Below are 21,150 nucleotides of genomic sequence, written 5' to 3'. Positions count from 1 at the left end.
ACATAAATCCCTCTTGGTGAGAAAAATTATCTTGTCAGAAAGAAAACAAGAAAAATCTCCTTAATTTAAGATATTTAATCTTACTAAGATTTCAGTTTTTGCAGTGCATCTACTATCGTCTGTGTTCTGCATGCATCATCTTACTATGACATAACCCCGTTATACAATAGCATTGCATTACCTCTGAGCTGCAGTACCAACACCTTGCCCACAGGGGGGCAGTATTCATACAGAGTCCACATCTTCAGTTAGTGATTTCATTTTAGCTGATAAAGTGTTCTTCTTACCCACTGTGGCTCAACTCTAGCTGAGTGCAGCAGGCGAGAAAGGTAAGATTCCTGTCTTCTTCTTGTTATAACAGACTGGTACATTTTAGATCAAACTACAAAGGAGGTGGATGTTTCTCATGCTTTGCAGAAAAAGCTTAAGAAATAATATAAAGAAGCAAATTCGGCCAAGTCACTAGCTTATATTTCTCTCTTTTTTTCACCCAGCACCTGGTGTATCTTCTCACCATTCATTCTCCCAGCAAACCTCCCAGTCTCCCAGTTGACTTACACAACACCCGCAGAGACTGCTCACTCCTCTTCTCCCCATGTTTCACAGAGTCGTGGTCGACGACGCAGGAGATTTTGGTGTTATCGTCATTAGCGGTCACTTCCAGGGTGAGCTCGCTGCTGACGTTGTAGGTGGGGTCATCTGGAACGGACTCCACCACGTCAGGGCGCCCTAAAGTGAGGAGACAAGGACACAGAAGGGTTAAAAGTAAAATGGTGATCAGGCTCAAAATCTGGGTGTGGTGATGGACTCTGACTCCAAACCTCAGAGCTACATGAAGACAGTTACAAAGTCGGCCTTCTACCACCTGAAGAATATTTACAGGATTAAGAGAAGCGAGACCTAGACAAACTCACTCCTCTTTATCTTTAGTCGCATTGGTTACTGTAACAGTGTCTTCCCAGGTCTGCCTAAAACATCTATCGCTGCTGCTGCAGCTGATCCAGAACGCTGCTGCTGGTGTCCTCACTAAAACCAGGAAGATAGAGGCCCAGTTCTAAAGTCCTTACACCGGCTCTGTGTATCACAGAGAATAGACTTTAAAATAATGTTGTTAGTTTATAAATAACTGAATGGCTTAGCACCGCAATACATCAAAGATCTGCTGTTATTCTATCAACCTTCCAGACCTCTCAGGTCTTCTGGTTCTGCTCTGCAGCCACAGAACCAGAACCAAACATGGAGAAGCAGCGTTCAGCTTCTATGCACATCAAATCTGTAACAAACTTCCAGACAACTGCAAAACAGCTGAAATACTGAGTTCCTCTTAAGCCTAGACTATAAGACCATCTGTTTAGAGTTCCTTTTGAACCATAATAAGTGGAACATTAACCAACACATATGATGTATATTGATGATTTTGATCTAAAGACTGTATCCATACCCCACAGTGTCACAGCACACCCCACAAAAAACAACAAGGGATGATGCATTCGACCTTCTCCAAATCCGCAAAACACATGTGAACCAGACCAAACTTTTACCGGTGACTGTGTTACTAATGTCACAAAACAACTGACATTTCTTTTATTGAAAGGTCATTCTTTGTACTAATACATCCATATTGTGACTACAGTGATATAATCTGTTGATGTGAATTTGCAATCAAAGTATTCTGCTTTCCTTACACCTCAGCCATTGTCTAGTCTGAGAAAATTGCCTAGCAACCTCCATTTTATGATCCATAGCTGATCCACATTTAAGCCCATTCATTCAATTTAATTATCCCAACAAGTTATGGGAATATCAGTGAAGGAAATGGAAGCAATTTGTAGATGTTATAATGGACTATGGGAAACTAAGAAAAGTCATTGTGCACTATTCACTAAAGAGGAAAATAAAGCCCTAATGACTGTAATTTCAGCCGTAATTGCCTTATATTTTAACTGTTTGTGGCACAGTTTGAGTATTCAAAGGGTATTTGTACCTTTGGGAAATCCACAAAGATATCTGAGAGTGCTAAAAACGAGCAAAGTTGAGTTAATATGTCATCGTATAGTCCTAAAATAGTTATACAAAGCAAATACATGTCTTGTCTGATGCTGTTTGCATACATTTGAATGAGAAATTTTGTATTAATAATTTGGGCAGACAAATATTTAGTCTGCCTACATTTTTTAAAATAAATATCGCAAAGTTTATTCATAATCTATGTATTAAATAAATGATTTTAAATTTGATTTAAATTAAACCAGGCCAAATTATTTTGAATTCTGAAAAAGCACCGCAATCTGCATTTTATAAACTGCACAGATAAAATACTGTCTGCTGAAGGCTGGTGATAATATAGTGCAGGGAAAGAAAGAAACAGAAAAAAGTTCTATGTGCTGGCTTTACAAAAAATGAGTTAGACATTTCACAGCAGGTTAGTTATTCTCTCCTTCCAATTGTGAATTGTTTCAAGAGTTTTAAATACTTTCATAAAATTTTGAGAAATGCCCATCAGGTGAAAAACTGACTCATTTACAATCCTAATTAAAATAATTTAAAACCTTTTTTCTGTTTTGTCAGTCACTTTTACACTAGGTCTATTATCCAGTACAGAAATAAAGAAGGAGTAAAACAGCTGTTGAGAATGGAGGAAATGACTTAATTATCTGAGCTTTTTATGCTCTAAACCAGCAACTCGGTCCAAATCTGAGACTTTGCCTGAAACTTTGCCTATTTGCCTGAGACATTGTAAAATAGCTAGTTGTTTACTATAAAATGCAGACTGCTAACAGTAGCTGTGCTTCCATTACAATTGCACACAAAATTGTTGACATTCCTCTAACGTTGAAAAAGCACAATTTCGCATTTGCAGAGTTTCCATTCAATCAGAAGCACAATTAAAATCATATATGAACAAGTTTGTTCACACAATAAGTCATTGAAAAGCATGCTGCGCTATCATCGTCCTACATCGTCCCACCTACCTGGATGTTACTACTTTTCCACCAGTAGTAACATCCAGTTTTTGATCACATGACTTGTGCCCATTGCATCTACAAAATACACTAATTTCAATACAGTCGACGAACCACCTCAATCGAGCACAAAAACATTTTATCGAAAACCATGAGTTTTTTCGAAATTGGCAAGTTTCCATTAAGTAAATGTATTTTTGTAATTCCAATTTGTACAATTAGATGGTCAATGGAAATGCAACTAGTGAACATGTGAACAGAAAAGTAAGCAAGATCATAAAAGACGAAAGTTTGACTTTATTTTTTTCAAATCTTTTACCAGGAGGAAATGTTAGTGACTGGACCTCGGTGAGCTTTAATTGAATACTTTCTCTTCAAACTATAGCAAAACAAACTCAGGATCGCATGACGGCAGCTCTGTCATGCAAATGCTGCCTCATTACTCATAACCTTGTCTGCGAACGTCAGTAGACTTTACACTGCCTGCTCATGTTCATGTTTACCAGCCAGGCCTGTCTATAACGTCTCAGGCTGAGGGACATCAAAGGGACAGGAGAGGCTAAAGATCTAATGCTGCTACCCTCAGCTTTCTTCGGGCTCACTCGCTCGCTGTTGCTTAGGAGACCGTTTGCATTTCACTTGGTTATAAACCATCGCTTTGGACAGGAGCGGGGAAAAGGGGGGCAGCTCTGCTCACAGAGAAGAGAATAAGCAATCTGGTGAAGCCACATTTAGTTATTTAGACTTGTTTGTACAATGTATGCTTTTTTATTGGGTGTTTTTGGGTTTTCTATTTTGTTTATTTTACATTTCTGAGAGCAGAAGACAAAGAACGCTCACTACGCTTTAGTGAGCGTACGAAGCCACAGTTCCAGTATAAAAGCATAACTGTGGTTGAGGCTGTGATTTCAAGATCTCCATCTGTTGCAGGAAGCCGTATCAGACCGAGTGGTTTGGTTCAGACCGTGAAAGTGGTTCGTGAATCTTGGAGAGCGGGCCAGAACCTCGGCACTTACTCCTGCATGAGTTGACAAGCACACTTGCGAATGCACACACATGAGCATGGGCGCATGTAGGTCAAGCTTATGAATAACTACCCTCAGAGGAGACAGAGATAGTGGCAGGGAAGCACACGGAAAAACACACACACCTTACGTTTCTTTCTTTCTTTCTTTCACACTCTGCTGCCCCCCCTTCCTCGGCCCTCTACCTCCACCCACACCAGAGAGCACTTCAAATACCTCTGAATCTAATGACATCTCTCTTTTTATTACCATAACCAGTCCTCTGACCCGCTGAGAAAATTAGTTTACTTTCCAGGTGCATTTCAATAAGCCAACGCCAGTCTTTTCGCCGCAGCCTGTCTCTCCCACTATCCCTTCTGTCTCTGCACACACAAAGACAGCATATACTGGCTTTATTAAAGACAATGGATCTCCAGAATCTAACCTTGGGAATGGTGGAACCCTGTTTGTTTACCCACTGGCTCTTGTGTACCACTCTTATGAAGCCACACGTTTTTGTTTTAATGGGGATTTTCAGGCCCAAAGGGGCCGGAAATGAATTCAAGGCATTCATTAAGGAAAATTTAAAACAATAGATTATGTGTTTTTTTTTCCCCCAAATACAGCAATCTTGTGTGTTTTCTTGTGATTCCCTTTTCTCCAATTTATTATGAGAACATCAAGGAAAATATAGACGTCCGGTAAACCTAACAGAGCGGTAAATAAAGAGTAATAACAGGTTGGACTTCCAGATACAAACTGGAATTTTCAAGGGTTGGCTGTACCCAAAACTTTGGAAAATGGAAAAATATAAACTTGTATATAAGTTTGTAATATGCAAGGTACCAAATAGTTCTAATACCTTTCTTAGGCTTGTAAGCCCCGTTGGCTCTGACTGCTTTATTTAAAATGAGATTATTATTGAGCTTGTCAGCACCAACAACTCCATGTTGGTCGACCATAAAGCAAAAGAAGAATATCTTAAGAAATACCTCATATGAACCCCTTGGTACAGTGGAGGACCTGTAATGCTGTGGGCCCGTTTTTGTTTTTCTTTTTATAAAAAGACTTTTCAATGAAAATCTGGGGTTACTGACAGAAAACTTAAAATATACCATCTGGGTTATTATGTAGGATGATGATTCAAAGACATACTGAGAAATGGTAGGAAAAAGTTCATCTAACACACAAAAAGAAAATATTTCAGTCCCCGTCCTAGAAAGTTTGTGGGGTGAGCAGAAAGGAAGATAGAGAAGACTCAGGATGGTCTACCCTGGTGAAGTGGTGTAAAAGAATAAGTGCTGTTTTACTGGTAAACTGGGGTTGTACAAAAAATGTAAGCTGACAAATAAATAAATGAACAAAATTGTCGTAATATGTTTTTTTTTCACTTCAAGATTCTGCTATTGCCACAAAATGTAGATTCTTTCCAATGGGTGTCAATAATTCTGAAATAATATTTTCCTTTTTCCTTTTGCAATACAACATTAACCCTACAGAGCCACCAGGCGAAAGCTAGTATAGCTGCATCATTTATGGGGAACATTCACATGAAGCCAATAAAGTTGCTTACTACTTAATTTGTTTCTAGGAACAAGAGCTGGAAAAGGCTGGAATAAGGACAGCTATGTGGGAAAAATGCCACAGAGGCTGAGAGAAGACGGTGGACAGAGAAGAGTTGTTCTGAACGATAATTATGATCCAGCTTCTGAATCTGGAGAAACATTTCAGCATGTCTGTTGCCCTTTGAAGCCATCTTAAAAAAATGGGACACTAATAACCATCTGTCGGTGCTACTGTGAAAGAAAAGAAAAGAACTGTCGCCTTAGGATTGAGTTCAATAAACTGAACCAATTTACTGCTCTTCCTCTCTGATCCAGTCTGATTATTGTCCTCTCACTTATTTTTGCAAACATGCTCGACTTTATTCAGTTGTTTCTTATGTTTATGAGCTTCGTTTTAGTGCTTGTCAACATTTCTGTGTAATATTCAAATTAGCTAAAAGTGAGCAAGCAAGCTGTCTCCTTTACAGTATATTTTTTAACTATTCATCTGCTGATCAGTATTCTCACTTGTCAACTGCACCAAGTAGGAGCAAAGTAAGGCATTATCATACAGCGATGGCACCAATTTATTTTTAGCTCTGAACAGTAAATGCAGTATAAGAATTCAATAGTTTCAAACTGTTTTATTTTTATCTTTACTTTCAGTTTTTGATACGACAGCATTGCACCAGGTAGGCAGACAGAATAAGCAAATTTATACCGTAAATAAATTTCGAATTTAAATAATAAAACCAACTTTTTAAAAGCTAACTTTCTATTTTTATCTTATATGTTTTGTTTTATGTCAATATTTTTGTAGTTTTGTTTCAATAATATTCAATTTTGTAAAAAAAAAAATCACAACATACTGCTCTCTCTGTACCTGAACAGCACTTTTTTCTGAAATTCCTATAACTACTCCAAAAATACTAAGAACTAATTAAGTAGCTTTCAGAAGAATGTAAGTATAAACATAACAAAGCAATTAGCAGCTGACTGTCCAGATAATTCCTTTAGATTTCACCACCAAAACATACAACAGGAAGTGAATATTGAATTTAAGGCAAATGTATTAAGATCATTAACTAATTGCTAATAACTGCCTTCGTCATTGATGTTTTGACCCCGAACTCAAAAAACCTTTCTGACCGTTTATAGGCCCGTATGTTTAGATTCAACCTGTCTACATACAAACACATGAACACGCACTCAAGCCCACATTGCTGGTCATTTTCACAACAGTAGGAGTTGTGAAAAACATGCACACACTGAACATGAAACAAAACCAGCAATAAGTCCTGGATGTGTCAGGCAGTAAAAAGTTCTCTCTGTAATTATTTTCTCATTTGATATTTTGAAAAGATGCTTATTAAAGTGATATATTTCAGAGGTTGGCAAAGACCAGCAAGCTGTAACTTAAACTAGAGGTGCACTGATAGCAGATTTCTAGCCAATCACCAATCTTTAAAATAAAACCTCACCTTTTTTAACTAACACTGTCAGGCGTTATAGTTAAAAGATGCCTGTACAGGATTGAGTCGTATAAATACTTTTCTAAAGTGAAATGCTTACTACACTTTTCTGAAAATGTATTTATCAAGAAAGGAAGAGTGATGAATTATTTTCTTTTAATTTCACAATAATGGCCTACTTGATGCCCATCATGAAAGAGTCCAATGAATCTTTGTGTTTTGGTCGTAATGTGTCAAAAACATTAAAAAGTTAAAAGGTGTTCATACCTTTGCAACCCAATGCTCACAATCCTAGAGGCAAAGAAAAAATAATATAAAGTGAAGGTATTTTTTGCCGCATCACACGCTGCTGCTCACTCAAAACCGGTTCAAAAGTTTACCAAATTTTAAAAATTCAAGACAATTCCAAAAGTCACATAATGAAAGTAACATTTTTAATGAAGGATAAATCATTCAAATTCACATTAATATTTGATTATATTTTCCCAGCACTAGCTAAAGTGTGTGCAGCTTTTGCCTTTGTTAATATTTAAGCTGAACTACACTCCAGCAGCTGCTAAAACTTTCATGAGATACACATAATTTCCTATAAAAGACCTCTTGCTCGGTTTAGGAAAGAATAGGTAGTGTGGAGAACAAACAGCCCTTCAGTTTGTGATGCCACAGATGAGCTGCAGCCACCCTGAAGCATACAATCCACCAGAGGATAATCATATCAGCAGAATCAAGCAGCTGGACGTGGCAGTAGCTGGTCAGAGTCTTTCAGATTGATGCTTCTGATCAGAGAGCTGAGACAGCCAGTCAGTTAATCCATCACCTGATAAACAAATAGGTCAAACACACTGCCTCAGTATTCAACGGAATCAATCCACCAACAAGATTAACATGTTTTCTTGTGCTGAATGAAACATGGATTTAACAACATCCTACTGAAGTTGTAAAAATAAACCCTTAAAATAAAATTTTCACAAGTCCTTCTCACACATGGGTTACACCTTGTTGGTGCAAATCCTCTTTGGTTAATTTACACAAACCAAGGGGAAAAAAAGGCTGTGTCCTTATAAATGGGTGCTTACACACAGTAAATCAGCATCGCACAATCCACTAAGTGACAACAGAGTCGATTGTAATAACACAGCGATGCACGGAGTAAAATCCACTTCACTCATATGCATTCATATATGATTCTCATCTGTGACTGTGGGGTAAAAAATTTGACCAATTTTGTTAAAATCTGTCAAATTGAACAATTTTCTTCTCCTTACTTGGGATGTATGGCTCATATTTCCACTCTATTTTCCTTTAATTTTTAACTATATTCTTATTCTACTTGCCTTTAATATCAACTATGTCAAAGCTGGAACCAATCAAAGGCAGCAAAAGGGCCAGTCTATACCACTGGCTGACTGAGGCTTTAGAAAGATACATTTATTATAACAGATGCTACATACTTGCTATTTTGCAGCTTTGGGTCTGTTTGACCCAGACAGTGTTGGGGAAAAAAAGGGCCATCTGGTACAGCTGTCCATGTAAATAGGTTGGAGCAAAATGGGAAGCCCTGGGTGCAGAAAAGTGAAATAAGCCAAAATCATATTTTTGAAATTAGTTTTCATTGTGAGTTTACAATTATAGTTACTTTGGTTGGAGAGATTACATAAAGCATAGGAGACCAATATATGATTAACTTTGCTTATGGTGTGAACTTATGCTTAGGGTTGATATTAATGTAAAAAGTAATGTAATTATACTTGAAAAACATTAATCCTTTGCCTTGCCTTGTTGGCCATTCTAGCATTAGTATTGTCCGTGGACTGGGTAAATTACTTACCCAGCACATTTTACTTATCTCATTGGCTACTTCAGTAACTCAAGTTACATCCAGGCGTTCTAGGCTGAATGAAGAAACCAGCGCTTTTCTGCTGTCCTCACAAATGTCTGGGGCAAAGGGACTAAATTTGGACCCTCTTACCTTCTGAACTGACATTGTGAAAGTGGCCTCTGTCTCTTTAAGAACTACTTCATTTCCGAAACTCCCCTTCAACACATAACCACAACAATGCTTCTCCGTGGCATCTTTTGATGCCATTTACAACCATTCTAGGAGTGTTGATCCAAGATCCACAATTCAACCAGGTGTTTGCTAATTGCTGCTGCCGCTAGTCTGGAGGAGCTGTGTGTGGCGGGTATGTGGCAGTAGCTTAACTACGGACTGTAGCTATAAGACAAAGAATTGGTTGAGTATACAGCAGTTTGTAAGAGCAGGATTCAAGACTTCCTCAAACATGGATAATTAAAGCAACACTGAAAATGTTTTTGATTAGGAAATTATATTATAACACGATTTAAAGCTCAACAAAGTTGTTTTTGCATGGTACTGCTCTTTAAAACATAATATTACGGCAATAAAGGAGATCAAAATTTTTTTGCAAACTAGTCATATGCTTGTCAGCCCTATTGAGGTTTAACAAGATTTTGCTAAGATTTAAAGTCCTTCTAATTAGATGGCTTTCTTTTTTTTTTACTGTTTTATGAGCAGGGTTAATTGTTGCTTAACATATAAGCAATCAGAACACTTATATCATCTTTCTTTGTGGTAATCCCAGCACAACTGGGATGTGCTTACTCAGGTTTATCACGCAGTGGGAACCGCAGAGCTGCTCATATCGAGTGCAAACAGTGCAGAAAGTCACTCTGGAATCAAAGTTGGCAAAAGTTCAACTTTGATTCCCAATTATACCCATGGATTTCTTTTGACGATGCCCCCATGCACAAAGACTAATAAGCCTTAGTCTTGGGAAAAGAGGAAGGAAGCAGCACTTTAGGTTCAACTAATAATATGCACATCATTTAAAAGTGTTTTAATAAATAATGGTAATCCTTTTTATAAAGGCAATCTTTGTGGGGTCCAGATGAGGTGCAAATAAACTCCCACATTTGGGATTGTCCACAATATTTCTATAGTTTCAATGGGAGTTTCTGCTGTTGTTTATGCTAGTGGGTACTGAACCAGCAAAATTATCATATTACCTGGAACCCACTTGGGTTGTTTTAGTTGGCAACATGAGGCAAGCATGTGACCTTTGAATAATTTGATATAGAGCCCATTTTAGATTATGTTCATCAAACCAGGAGGGACTTATATACTGTAATGTTGGCAGTGTATCTGAGTCACAGTTTTAAGTTAAAGATTGAAGCATGTTTGTGTTGTGCTTTATTTTTACATTTGTCTCTTCTGTCTCTTAATATTCACTTTATTCCTCGTGCTTTTTCCCATAAACTCCTGATGTTTTTTAGGTCTTTTAAATTTTTCTAATTTGTCGTAGTTTATTTTCATTTAGATAAAGAAAATTCTGAGCTCTTCAAGTAAACTAAATGTAGAGAATAAAGCTTCCGCTTGGCATCTCGAAGGTGTGAAAATACCTAGCTGTGAACAAAAAGAAACACATGCTCAGCTAACGGCCTCCCCTGTAGAGGAGGAAGGTTTTAAAATAACTGAATCTCATCACTCATCCCTTCTAATCAGATTATGAGCAGTGAAAGCAGTAAAGTGAGTTATCAGGTCATAATTTCCAAAGAAAGTTGGAGCCCTGGGATTTCTGAGTGATTACAGCGGCTGGATACTGTATAGCGGGTCCTTTTTTGCTGAGTCTTTATCATTTCTGTACTTACAGAAATTACTTTCAGATAAAGTATGTACAATTTCCACCACAGATAAAAAGCATCCAGTAAACTGTGGTGCTCTTACTGTACATTTAAGAAGCTTTTTGTTTTTTTGCTTGACATAAGAGACTGATTTCCCTGATTTACCTTCATGTGTCTTTTTTTTTTTTTTGTTCTTCACAAAAGAAAATTAAACTGCCGGAACTGAAGAGAGAAAAATAAAACAGAAATCCAACACTTTCAAAGCAATAACAACCCGCCAGTTGCTCGTTAAAATGTCAGGCGTCAGTGGGTGAGATGAAAATGTACGACGCGCAGTGATGTCCAAATGCAGACGAGCCTTCTCAAATTCAGTCACGTTCTAAGTGACATAAGGAAAATAAACTGTCAGATGAATTTATTAGACCAATTTCCTCCATAAAGTTAACAGCCTTGTCAAGCAGATTTTATTTTGTTTACAAATCTAGAACGGAGTGGCATCCAACAATGCTAGATTTGCTCTGTAGGCTCTGTAGTTGGTGCAGCTTTGTTGTAGCCATTTTGTTTTTAATAAATGTGTAATTACTGATCATATTTGGCTTACGTATCTTGCACATTCAGACCAGTGAGAGGAATGCGAATGATCTGGTTCGTGAGGTGCTGATAAGTGAAGAATAGGAACCTGAGGGCGTAAGTGGTGTCATGAGTGCAGTGATATTTTACAGGCAGTTACAGCAGATGCCTCACAGATACATCAGACTGCATTACCAGCGCCTGATTTGAGTTTTATGGTGGTGGTGCCGTGGGTTTGCAGAAGGCTGGGTCATCGGATCATGCAAGTGTTATGTGTTGCGTACTCCTTAAGGCACAATATGAGATGATATGGCAAGCAGAAATTGTCTCTGTAATGAGGTAGCTAATATCTGATCATCTTAAAATTGTCATTGTTCAAGAAATGCTAAACATTTTCCTCTGTGAGGGACAAGTCAAGTCATTTCTTAATTCTTAGAGTGGGAAGTCCAAATCAGGTCTCAAACAATGATTCTTTGTTTGAACTTTTAGTTTCAATGGTTTTCTCTTTTAATCATTTATATGTTTTCTTTTAGCTGGCTGTTTTAGTTTATTCTTTGTGTTAGTTCAGTCATTCTCATTGTTTGTGTTTTGGATTTGTTTCTCTAGGTTATCATTCAGTTTCATTTACTGTTCAAGTTTCTTTTCCCATTTCAATCTTTGCTTCTGTCTGTTCTTTCCCTTCATCTCGGCTACCATTCTGTTCCCCATCACAGCTGTTAATCACTTCCTCATTTGCATCTACCTGCTCCTTCCTCAGCTGCATCCATTCTTCTGTTGAAGGTTTCTCTGTCTGTAACACTGAACCACTGCAGGTTAGGAATTGAAATCCTGCTCGGCATTGTTGAAAATTGATTGTTATTTTGGATTTACTTTCATGTGGAATATAATTGTGCATTTACGTTAAAAATATATTAGTAAAAAAAAGAACAAAATGTGTTTATTCCAGATAAGACGAAGCGTTTTATATTTTGTCTTTGTAAATACTTTTCTTGTAAAAGTAGGTAACGGTTGTTAACCCCCATGCTCACCTCGCCCACTCCTGTACTATACATTGCCTTAAATATACGGTTTGGTGGGCGCTCTTCTGTTCAATCTGAGCTGAAGGATTTGCAATCATTTCGAAGCTTTTTCTGAATCTATATTTAAGGTCTTTGTTCTTAAGTCAAGACAGTAAACATGTTCCAAGGTAAGTAAGGAATTACAACATAAGTGAGGTGCAATTTAGTGAGTGAATGTAGAATTTCAGATGAAATGTAATTATATGTAGTGCTTTCTTTGATCATAGCCGCGTACTGATGGCAGTTCAAGAAGAAGAGAATACGATGTTGGAAGCATGTTAAGTTTATTTTGTCCTGAAATCGCCTGAAGTCATTTCAGACAGAGTTTGGTTTAGAAGACTCGTCTGCCTGGCCTTTATTATGTAGCTGAAGCTAACATGAATAGTTTGTTTTTAACCTTTTCTGACTCAGAGTTCTGAATCTCCCTGAAAAATCAGGTCTCAGTTATTGAGTCCAAGTCAATTTTCAAATAATACTGATGAAGCCTTAGATTTTACACGTCTGGTGACCTTCAGCCAGCGTTTCGACTGGCTGCTGGGCGCTCCAGCAAACACATCACATCATATCTGAGTTTGTACCAAAATGCATCAAAATCTGCTCTCCTTTCTGGGGCCTCAGTCGGTGCTAAATCTTTGCCACCAAATGTAATATAAGTCCCTTAATATGGAGGACATTAAAAATGCAGATTTCAAATGAGAATTTTATGAATTATAAATATTCCAGTTGGAATTGTGATAATATATCACTGTTTACTCATTTAGACTAAACAACCACCACAACTGTCTAAAAATATGACACAGATTTATTAATACTGTAATTATTGCCCCAACCAGATTTGATTTTTCTATAACTGAGCCTGATGTTATTCTCGTCTGAAAGGCTGTGCAGTAACTGCTGGAACCAGACTCTTAATGAGAAATTTCAGACACCCTTAATCTTACATCCTGCACCAGCATCCTTTATGTCTCCAGGCTATTTCAAGATATCCTCAAGGCTGAAACAGAAGGTGTTACATAATAAATATTTAATTAAAGGAGTCCCCGAGGAGCTGCTGAGCAAAATGTATACATTCATTGCGACATCTTTAGTAAGACATAACTTTAACATAATTCTAATTAGATTGTCTTTTTATTTTACGTTTTTGTTCTCCCCAGCCTTATGGTGCTTCCTGCTTCACCAGTGTTCCCACCTGCAATTTCTCGTTAATTATACTTCTCCATACTGACACACGCCCATGTAACCTTCAACATCCTCCCCATGTGCATTATGACAATTTGGGCTGAAATTCAGCTGCTACGGCTTTAAGTGCCACCATAAATCCCCATTATCCCCAATCCAATACATCGATGTCACTAAATGATCCATAGCCCTTTCACACAGTACAACTAATACAGACTTCAAAGCTCTTAGCCTTTCATTCTTCTCAATTACCACTCCCTTTTACCGCACTCTCTCCTGCTCTCCGTCCACTCTCTCTCCCTCTCTCTCTCTATCTAAATCCTGTTTCTGGATTTTTCTCTCTATTTCATCAGCCGTTACTCCGTCTTCTCTCCTCTATCCTGTTGCGCTCCTCTAGTCCCTGTCCCTTCTTCTTTAAAATTGGTCCCCCTTCGCCTCATCCGCTCCCCTCCAAGTCAGCTCCTGCTCAGTCACAAAGAAGCCTCACTTCTTCTTTAGTGGTTTTCTTAATTCCCCCTTCTGCTGTCTTCTTTTTCCGTCTGTCTCTCTCTGCCCTGCGTCGCTTTCTGCAGCTTCCATCACTCTCTTAGTACACTTGCAATCGCTCTGTCTATTTTTATGAACAAGCGCACACACGCTGCCCTTCTCCCTCGCTTGCTCTCGGCCGCTCTCTGCTCTCTCGTCAGCTCCTCACCATCGCTTTCTTAAAACAAGGCATCTTTCTTTCTCTGCTGCCTGCTCTCTTCACACACGCTCATATGCTAAACCTCAGTCACACTCATTCCTTTCTCTTTCCCTCCTACTGTCTGGGCTGTCAGAAATACGTTGGAGAAAACCCATCCTGTTTCCAACATCCAAGCAAAGTCAAAAGATGTCTAGAAAATAAAACTGCATGAATGGGAAACAATAACAACACGTTGACCTGCGGCTCTCCTCTGCCACGTAGCCGGAGACGAGCGCGGTGAGTGATTATAATCTCTCCATCACCGCAGGTTTTGTGTGTTGAACCTAAAGTGGTTTATGTGTGTTAGTCTGTCATTCCAGCAATGACTGATTGGTGTTGTGCAATGTCAGGACAGCTGGGTGAGGCCTAAAACACGCCATCATTCATAGTTGATTCCCTTTAAATCTCTCTTTGTGTGCTTGCGTTTCTAAAGGGCACATTCACCGAAACTCCTCCAAAAATACACCATGGATGTCTGTGTTCCTTTTGAATCCAGCCCTTCTAGTCGAGATTAATGACCGGCTTTGCATCTTCCAGCTGTCTCTTGGTTGTTTCAGTTTGCACACATAATGCGTATCTGACTCTGCAAGCCACCTACAGTTATAGGGAGAAGAAAGTTTCCATTAATATTGGTACAGTAGGAAAAACTCACAGGTCAGTGCATGACTCAGTAGGTTGTAGAACCACCTTCATCAGCAGTAGCTTGAAGTACCTTTATTCTGGGATTTTTATGAGAATCTCTTATCATTTTTCTTTACCGAGATCTTTAGAGGTGAGCTGCCACGTTGCAGTTAGGTCAAACTCTGGATTTTTATTTGGCCTTTCTTCTCTTCCTTTTCAGATTGGTTGATGTTCTTTAGACAACTGCTGAGTCAGTTTAGAGCAAGCTTCAGCAGTTGGATGGATGGCCTCCCACTTGACTTTATAATACTTTGGTAAGCATAGTTGCCTCAGTTACTTCAAGTTGCTGTTGCAAGAAACGAGCCCAACTAATCCCACCGCCAACGCCGTGCTTGACCGCGCGTTCCTACTGTGCTCCAACTTGTTCTGCACATTTTTGAGAATTCCTAAAACGTAGCTTTGTAAAAAAAAAAAAAAAGAAAAAAAAAAGGTTTTACTGCCAGATAACTTTTTAGAGAATGTACTTTTTTCCTGGCTTTTCTAACTGTATTAACATCAAATTCATGATTTAACATGCCAACTGGGTGCTGAAGAGTTTGAGATGGAGCTCTCAGGGTTTTTGAATGTCTCCTTCCTTTGTGGGGGAAGTTTTTAATAATCCATGTAGAATGATGGATTTCAAATGATTTAGAAGCAGCTTTATATCCCTTCCCAGATTGATGGCCAACAACAATTGCTTCTCAAAGATTACTGCTATTGTCTTTCCAGCTTGTCACTGTATTAACACACACCTGCAAGCTTCAGACCTGCTGATCACACCTTATGCTGATCAAATACTCCAGTGTTTTAACTAGCATCACTTTGCTTTCTTTTCCCCATCACTAGACCATATAGCTTAGTCATTTCTGATATTTGTAACAAAAATGTTGTTGTTTTTTTAGGAGTCTCCCATCAACAACAGTCAAGCCGATTCAGACGGTGCAGAATCCAGCAGCATGTCTGGTGTTTGATCAGCCAAAAAGGACACCTATCACTCTGTTGCTTATTGACCTTCACCAGCTGCCATCAAGTTTAAGTCACTAAAACTTCCTGTCAGCGTCTATGAGGAGCTAAATCTTGTCACAAAGCTTTCACTACTTCCCACCATGCAGTAAATTTCACAATCAAAACACTTTATATCTGTGTTTAATGAATGCAAGACAATGAATGTGTTCATCTTTACTTTTATAAAATATCGAATAGTCATTTCACAAGAGGAAATGTCCCTTTATTTCACTCCAAACTGCTGATCCTTCACCTTTTTGGCTTTCTGTAACTGTTCTACATGTATTTCTTTCTTTAGAGAGCCAGGATCCATCACTGCACTTTTCCTTTTATGGTCCCTGCTAGCTTGGTGTTTCACTTTAAATGGAATATGATATGCCTCACCAGCTTATTCAGTACAAGTTGTTTGAATTTCAGACATTTTGTGATATTTCTACACCGCAGTGAGAGGAGAAAATGTTTTACACCTAATATCTTTGGTTAAAAAGTGTGACTGAAATAGGTTTTATTTGGCACTTATCACGATTTTCATAAAGGCCTCCAGCAAAAAATTATGAAAATATTTTCTTATCAAAGGGACAAAGAGAAACAGAGAGTACGATGAAACAGCTGGGGATGTAATTTAAGTGTGACTGAACTAAGTTTGATTTGGTCCACAGCGATGATTCGGTGGGCCGGTGGCATGTGGAAAAATAACATCCATATGAATGGATGGATGTGAGGTTTTCTCCCAAAACAACATTGCCTGCAGCATTATACTGTGTTCAACCTCTGCTGGGTTTCCTCCTTCACATGCTGTATCATGATGCCAACTACTCCTCATGTGAGCAGGATTCACTGACCTGGCTATCCACATGGACACTCACACGTTAACATCCTTCATGGCTAGAGGCACCCTGATCAATTTGCTGTTACATGAACGTATATGCAACCTTTGTGGATGTGCCGGATGCTCAGAGGCCTTTTTAGAGCAGCTTTCGAAACCTATTAAAATGCCAAATCAGAATGATAAATAAATTTTCCACCTAAGATGTGACACTTATCATGCACAGCTCAAGAGAAAAACAAATTTATCACAGGAACACTAAGAAGCTGCAGTGAATAAATGTGAACAACCCTTAAAATATTTTGTTGAATCCCCTTTTGATTGAGATTGAGCCATTTTCTTGACTTTACACTTGGCATCCATCAAGGTGAATCTGGTTCCAGCAGGATCGAGTTGACATTTTGCTCATTTGCCACTTTTAGACAAATATATAGCTTGCAGAAAAGTGACAAAGCTTAAAAAGGTGTCACTCGGAGGGATGGTTAAAAAAATTCACAGCATTATATTTACACACTGTGGCACAATGATGGTGGTCAAAAATAACTGGAGAAAATGTGACCTCCTTTAATATCTGTGAAGTGGTGGCTGTGTTCTGAAAACAATCCCCTTTATTCCTCATACATGTCCTGAGAGAAGAGCAAAGCTGGAGGTAAAAGCTTTTCTCCCAAACCTTGTAGGAGAATTTGTTGCTGTCTGATGAAACCAACCATGAATTTTTGGATCGTAATTCCAAATCCAATATGTGGCACAAACACAACACTGCAAGAACACGACGCCTTCAATAAATAACGACGCTGATAGCATTTTCTTCAGACGGACTCTTAGGTGCATTTGAATGAAATTATGAATAGTTGCAAATCAACAGCAAGAAAGGATGATTACAATTCGGATGGCCTAGCCAGAGAGCCCACTACTAAATATGAAATAAAATCTGCAGAAACCTGAAGACGGTTATAGACAAGAGATGTTTTCACAATCTGATAAATCTGGAGATCTTTTTCACGTTGAGCCAGCAAATATCGCCAAGACAAGATGTGGGATGCTGATGCACTGATGACAAAGATAACCGGCAGAAAAAATGTAATCTAAAGGTGGCACTTTTAATCAAACAGGTTGTTGTGCCTTTTATTGAACTTCTAGCAATTTATTTTTGTTTTGTTAGTTATAATATGCCAAAATAAAAGGTGAAAAAAAGCTATGAAAGGATTTATAATGACATAATTTTGTCCACACGACACAAAAAAAAACAAAAAACTTTTTAGGTCTTTGTACACTTTTGAGAGCGGTGCATCAGAATAACTGCATCTTGGCTTCAAATTCCTCCTTTCCTTTGTCAGACTGAAGGTTCCCAGTAGAGATGCACCCATCGTAGTTTGCTGGAAAGTTTCCAATCATTGGCCTGCTGACACTGATTTTAACTACTTCTGATTTATCTAAATGAACTACAGAAACACAGGAACATCATTCAAAACATTTTTTTGTCATTAATTATTCATGTAGGGAGCACAGATGGCATTATGTCATGTCAGAGAGCAGTTGCAGTCAGACTAAAGTTTGGCATTCTAGATTAGTGATTACATCGTTACTGTAACTCTGAGATTTCCACAAAAGGTGCCAATTGTTCTGAATTCAAAATGTTTTGTGACAGAGCAGCTTTTTCACGCTGTGTTCAACCTTTTTTTATCTGCTTTAGGTCTTGTTCTTAATCACTCTGTTAGCATAACTAAATAAATTGCATCTTGACGTGTCAGAGACACAAAGTGATACCATATGAAATATGTTTTGATACATCTGATTTCATTTTTAAATTCTCATCTTGAAAATAGACACATTCAGGCTTCCTTACTGAGTAATAGTTCCCTGAGTAAAGCTTGTTTGAGTTCACTAATCAGAAAAATATTGAACATTTCAGTTTCCAGCCGGTCATTGGTCATGGTCGAAGCAAAAAAAAAAAAACAAAAACCTTAAAAGACAAAAAAACCTTAAAAGACAAAAAAACCTGCCAGTTCTTTGTGGCTACCTGCCCACTTCGGTGCATCCTGTTTGTCCTTTCAGACTAGAAAAGTCCCACCTGAGCTGCAGCTGTGGAAATGTTACATCTTATTTGTCTGAGCCTTCACAATCCGGCCATGGTTGAAGGTCCTCCGACATTTACAGCTAGCCTTGCAACAAATCACCCTCAAGGTCAGAATGTTTATCTAATGCCAGAAACCGTCGTCACAAGACAATTAATGTTTCCTCTTCACCTGTCAGTGGCCACAATGTCACATTTGGGTGGTGAACATAGAAACTCTGGATGTTATCTGCAGCCCATGCATGCCCCGGCTGCACACCCTCCATGTTCCCCAAAACACTCAATTTTTACTTTCATCTTCAGAAAGAACCCAATATATTTTGCGGCGGTATTGAATTATGCTGTGCAGATAAGCCTAAAGTAAATGTAATTCAAAGATAACAGACCATTTTGTTAGCTGATACAGCCCAAAAGAAAAATGAACTTTAAGTTAAGAGGAATATGAAAAATGCAAGGTGCAGTTAATGACACAAAAACGTGTTCATTCCTTCAAAGCTTCAGTAATGCATTTCTTTTCGGTATTTTGGGTAAACTGAGTCTTTAAGCAGACTTCCAGCCTCTGTAAAAGGCACATTCCTCTTCATGCTGCTCCCATTTTTCTCTGTCTCCTGTTTTTAGTTTGCCTGTAACAAAAGGAGCAGATAATCTGTCCTCAGGCGGGCAGCTCTCCCATTCCTTCTTCTCTTTGTGGCTTTAGCCCATTCTTTTGATTCCTTTCAATCCATAATTATAACAACACTGCCAAGGCATCTGGACAAGATGAGCGTTTTAGCACAACAAAACCTAACTGCAGCATCTTTACATCAATACATCTTTATACTTTTGTATTACTGTATTGTATTTCAATAATTACAATACAAAGCGATTCTGAATAGGAGTTTGAAAATACTAAACAGAATAATTTATGGAAAGTGCAGTCTGCTGGCAGAAAGAGGGCGCTGTTCTCGAAGTGCCGTCAGCGCTGCGGGTCAGCAGAGCTTCTCATAAGGCAGATGGAGGAAGCAGTGAGAGGGCAGCAGAATTTACTCTGCCAACATGTTTGGTCTGCTCACTAAAGCAAAGCAGAACGCCTCTGAGTAATAAGGCAACAACTATTCAGGGCTTTACAGGAAACATGGTGGTAATTTGGAAAGATGCCACCACTGCTGTTACCATAAGTTTGAGTCACAATCAGCCGATGGCAAACTCAATAATCTGTTTGCCTTTTAGCAACAAAAAAAGGCAGTTTAATTTTTTTCCTTCCCCTCTTTCTCCCTCTTTCTATCTTCATTCTCTTTTCTGCTCATTTCTCCCACTTATCTGTAACGGATAGTCAGTGAGCGTGACTTCATGTAAAGCTCTCTCTGTCTCTGTCTGACTGTCCGACCACATCCCTTTAACTTCTCCTCTGCCCTGCCTTTTTCTAACGAGCTTCCGTTGCGCAGCTATCCCCGCTTACATCCGGCCTGCTCTGATTCTCACACTTACAGAGATGCTGCAGCGAATAAGAACCGGATCAGTGCATGCCTTGGAAAGTTATAACCACAAACGTCAACGTGAAGAACCAACGCATAGTAGTGCATAATTGGGAGGTGGAATTAATAAAATAAATTATTTATGGGTTTTTAAAAAAAATAAAATTAAGAAAAAGTTGGGCTTGATAGTACTCTAGTTTTGTTGCACATCTCTTCCTTGTACAAAAAAGTTCAAGCAATAAAATTGACTTTGGTTCCACTTTGCTCTCAATATACTGGCAGTTAAGTATAAATATCTAAACTTGGGAAGGAAAAATAATAATAATATCCAAACCATATAACTGGCTGCTCAGGAATGTTTTTTTGATGGAAGGTTAACCTCTGACCTCTAGATGTTTTCAACCTGAGTCCAGAGGTGGCAGGTTGTCCTGTGTTCATGACGAGGAAAGATTTTCCTTTTGGTTGTTTTGTTGAAGATGAATGTAGCTGTATGGATATCTTACAGAAAACTGTTGGTGGTGTCAACTGCATAATAAATTGCATAGACATAGAATGAGTAGAAATTAGGCATGTAAATATGTATAATGTGGGACATATTTAGCTGAGACAATTGGAGAAAAAAATTAAGCTTTTTTCTTCTTCCTCCTCCTTTTTGGATTGCATATGGAAGTTTTGTTTTTCTATGTTTGATTAGTATTATGGTTATTTTATTTTTTTCTCTGACATTTTGCGTGTCTGAAATGAATTAAGATTTAATTTAATTTCAAACTTCCTCCCTGACCTGTCAGCAGTGTTCCTTGGTCCTCTATTTGTTCACTAATACTCTCTAAACAACCTCAGAGCTCCTGGAGTTTATACACAGGTGAACTCTTTTTAATAATTCACAGACTTCTGGAGGCAGTTGGTTGCACTTGATGTTATTTAGAGGTATTCGAGTGAATGAGGCTGAGTGGAGGCCACACTTAAAAACCCATG

The 21,150-nt window shown here is 38.4% G+C and overlaps 1 protein-coding gene across 8 annotated transcripts in view; it reads right to left on the bottom strand.

Moving 5' to 3' along the window:
- The window catches only part of cadm3 (cell adhesion molecule 3), a 142,063-nt gene that overhangs the window by 24,386 nt on the left and 96,527 nt on the right, over positions 1–21,150 (bottom strand). For all 8 annotated transcript variants that reach the window (XM_008433970.2, XM_008433974.2, XM_008433975.2 and 5 more), the window contains exon 6: positions 559–729. In XM_008433970.2, the coding sequence (XP_008432192.1) occupies positions 559–729 (171 nt within the window). The remainder of the gene's footprint in view (positions 1–558; positions 730–21,150) is intronic.

The sequence above is a fragment of the Poecilia reticulata genome, linkage group LG17 (genome assembly GCF_000633615.1).
Source record: "Poecilia reticulata strain Guanapo linkage group LG17, Guppy_female_1.0+MT, whole genome shotgun sequence".
NCBI classification, from domain to species: Eukaryota; Metazoa; Chordata; class Actinopteri; order Cyprinodontiformes; family Poeciliidae; genus Poecilia; species Poecilia reticulata.
Note: the sequence above shows the minus strand (reverse complement) of the source record. Positions and strands in the feature narration are given on the sequence as shown.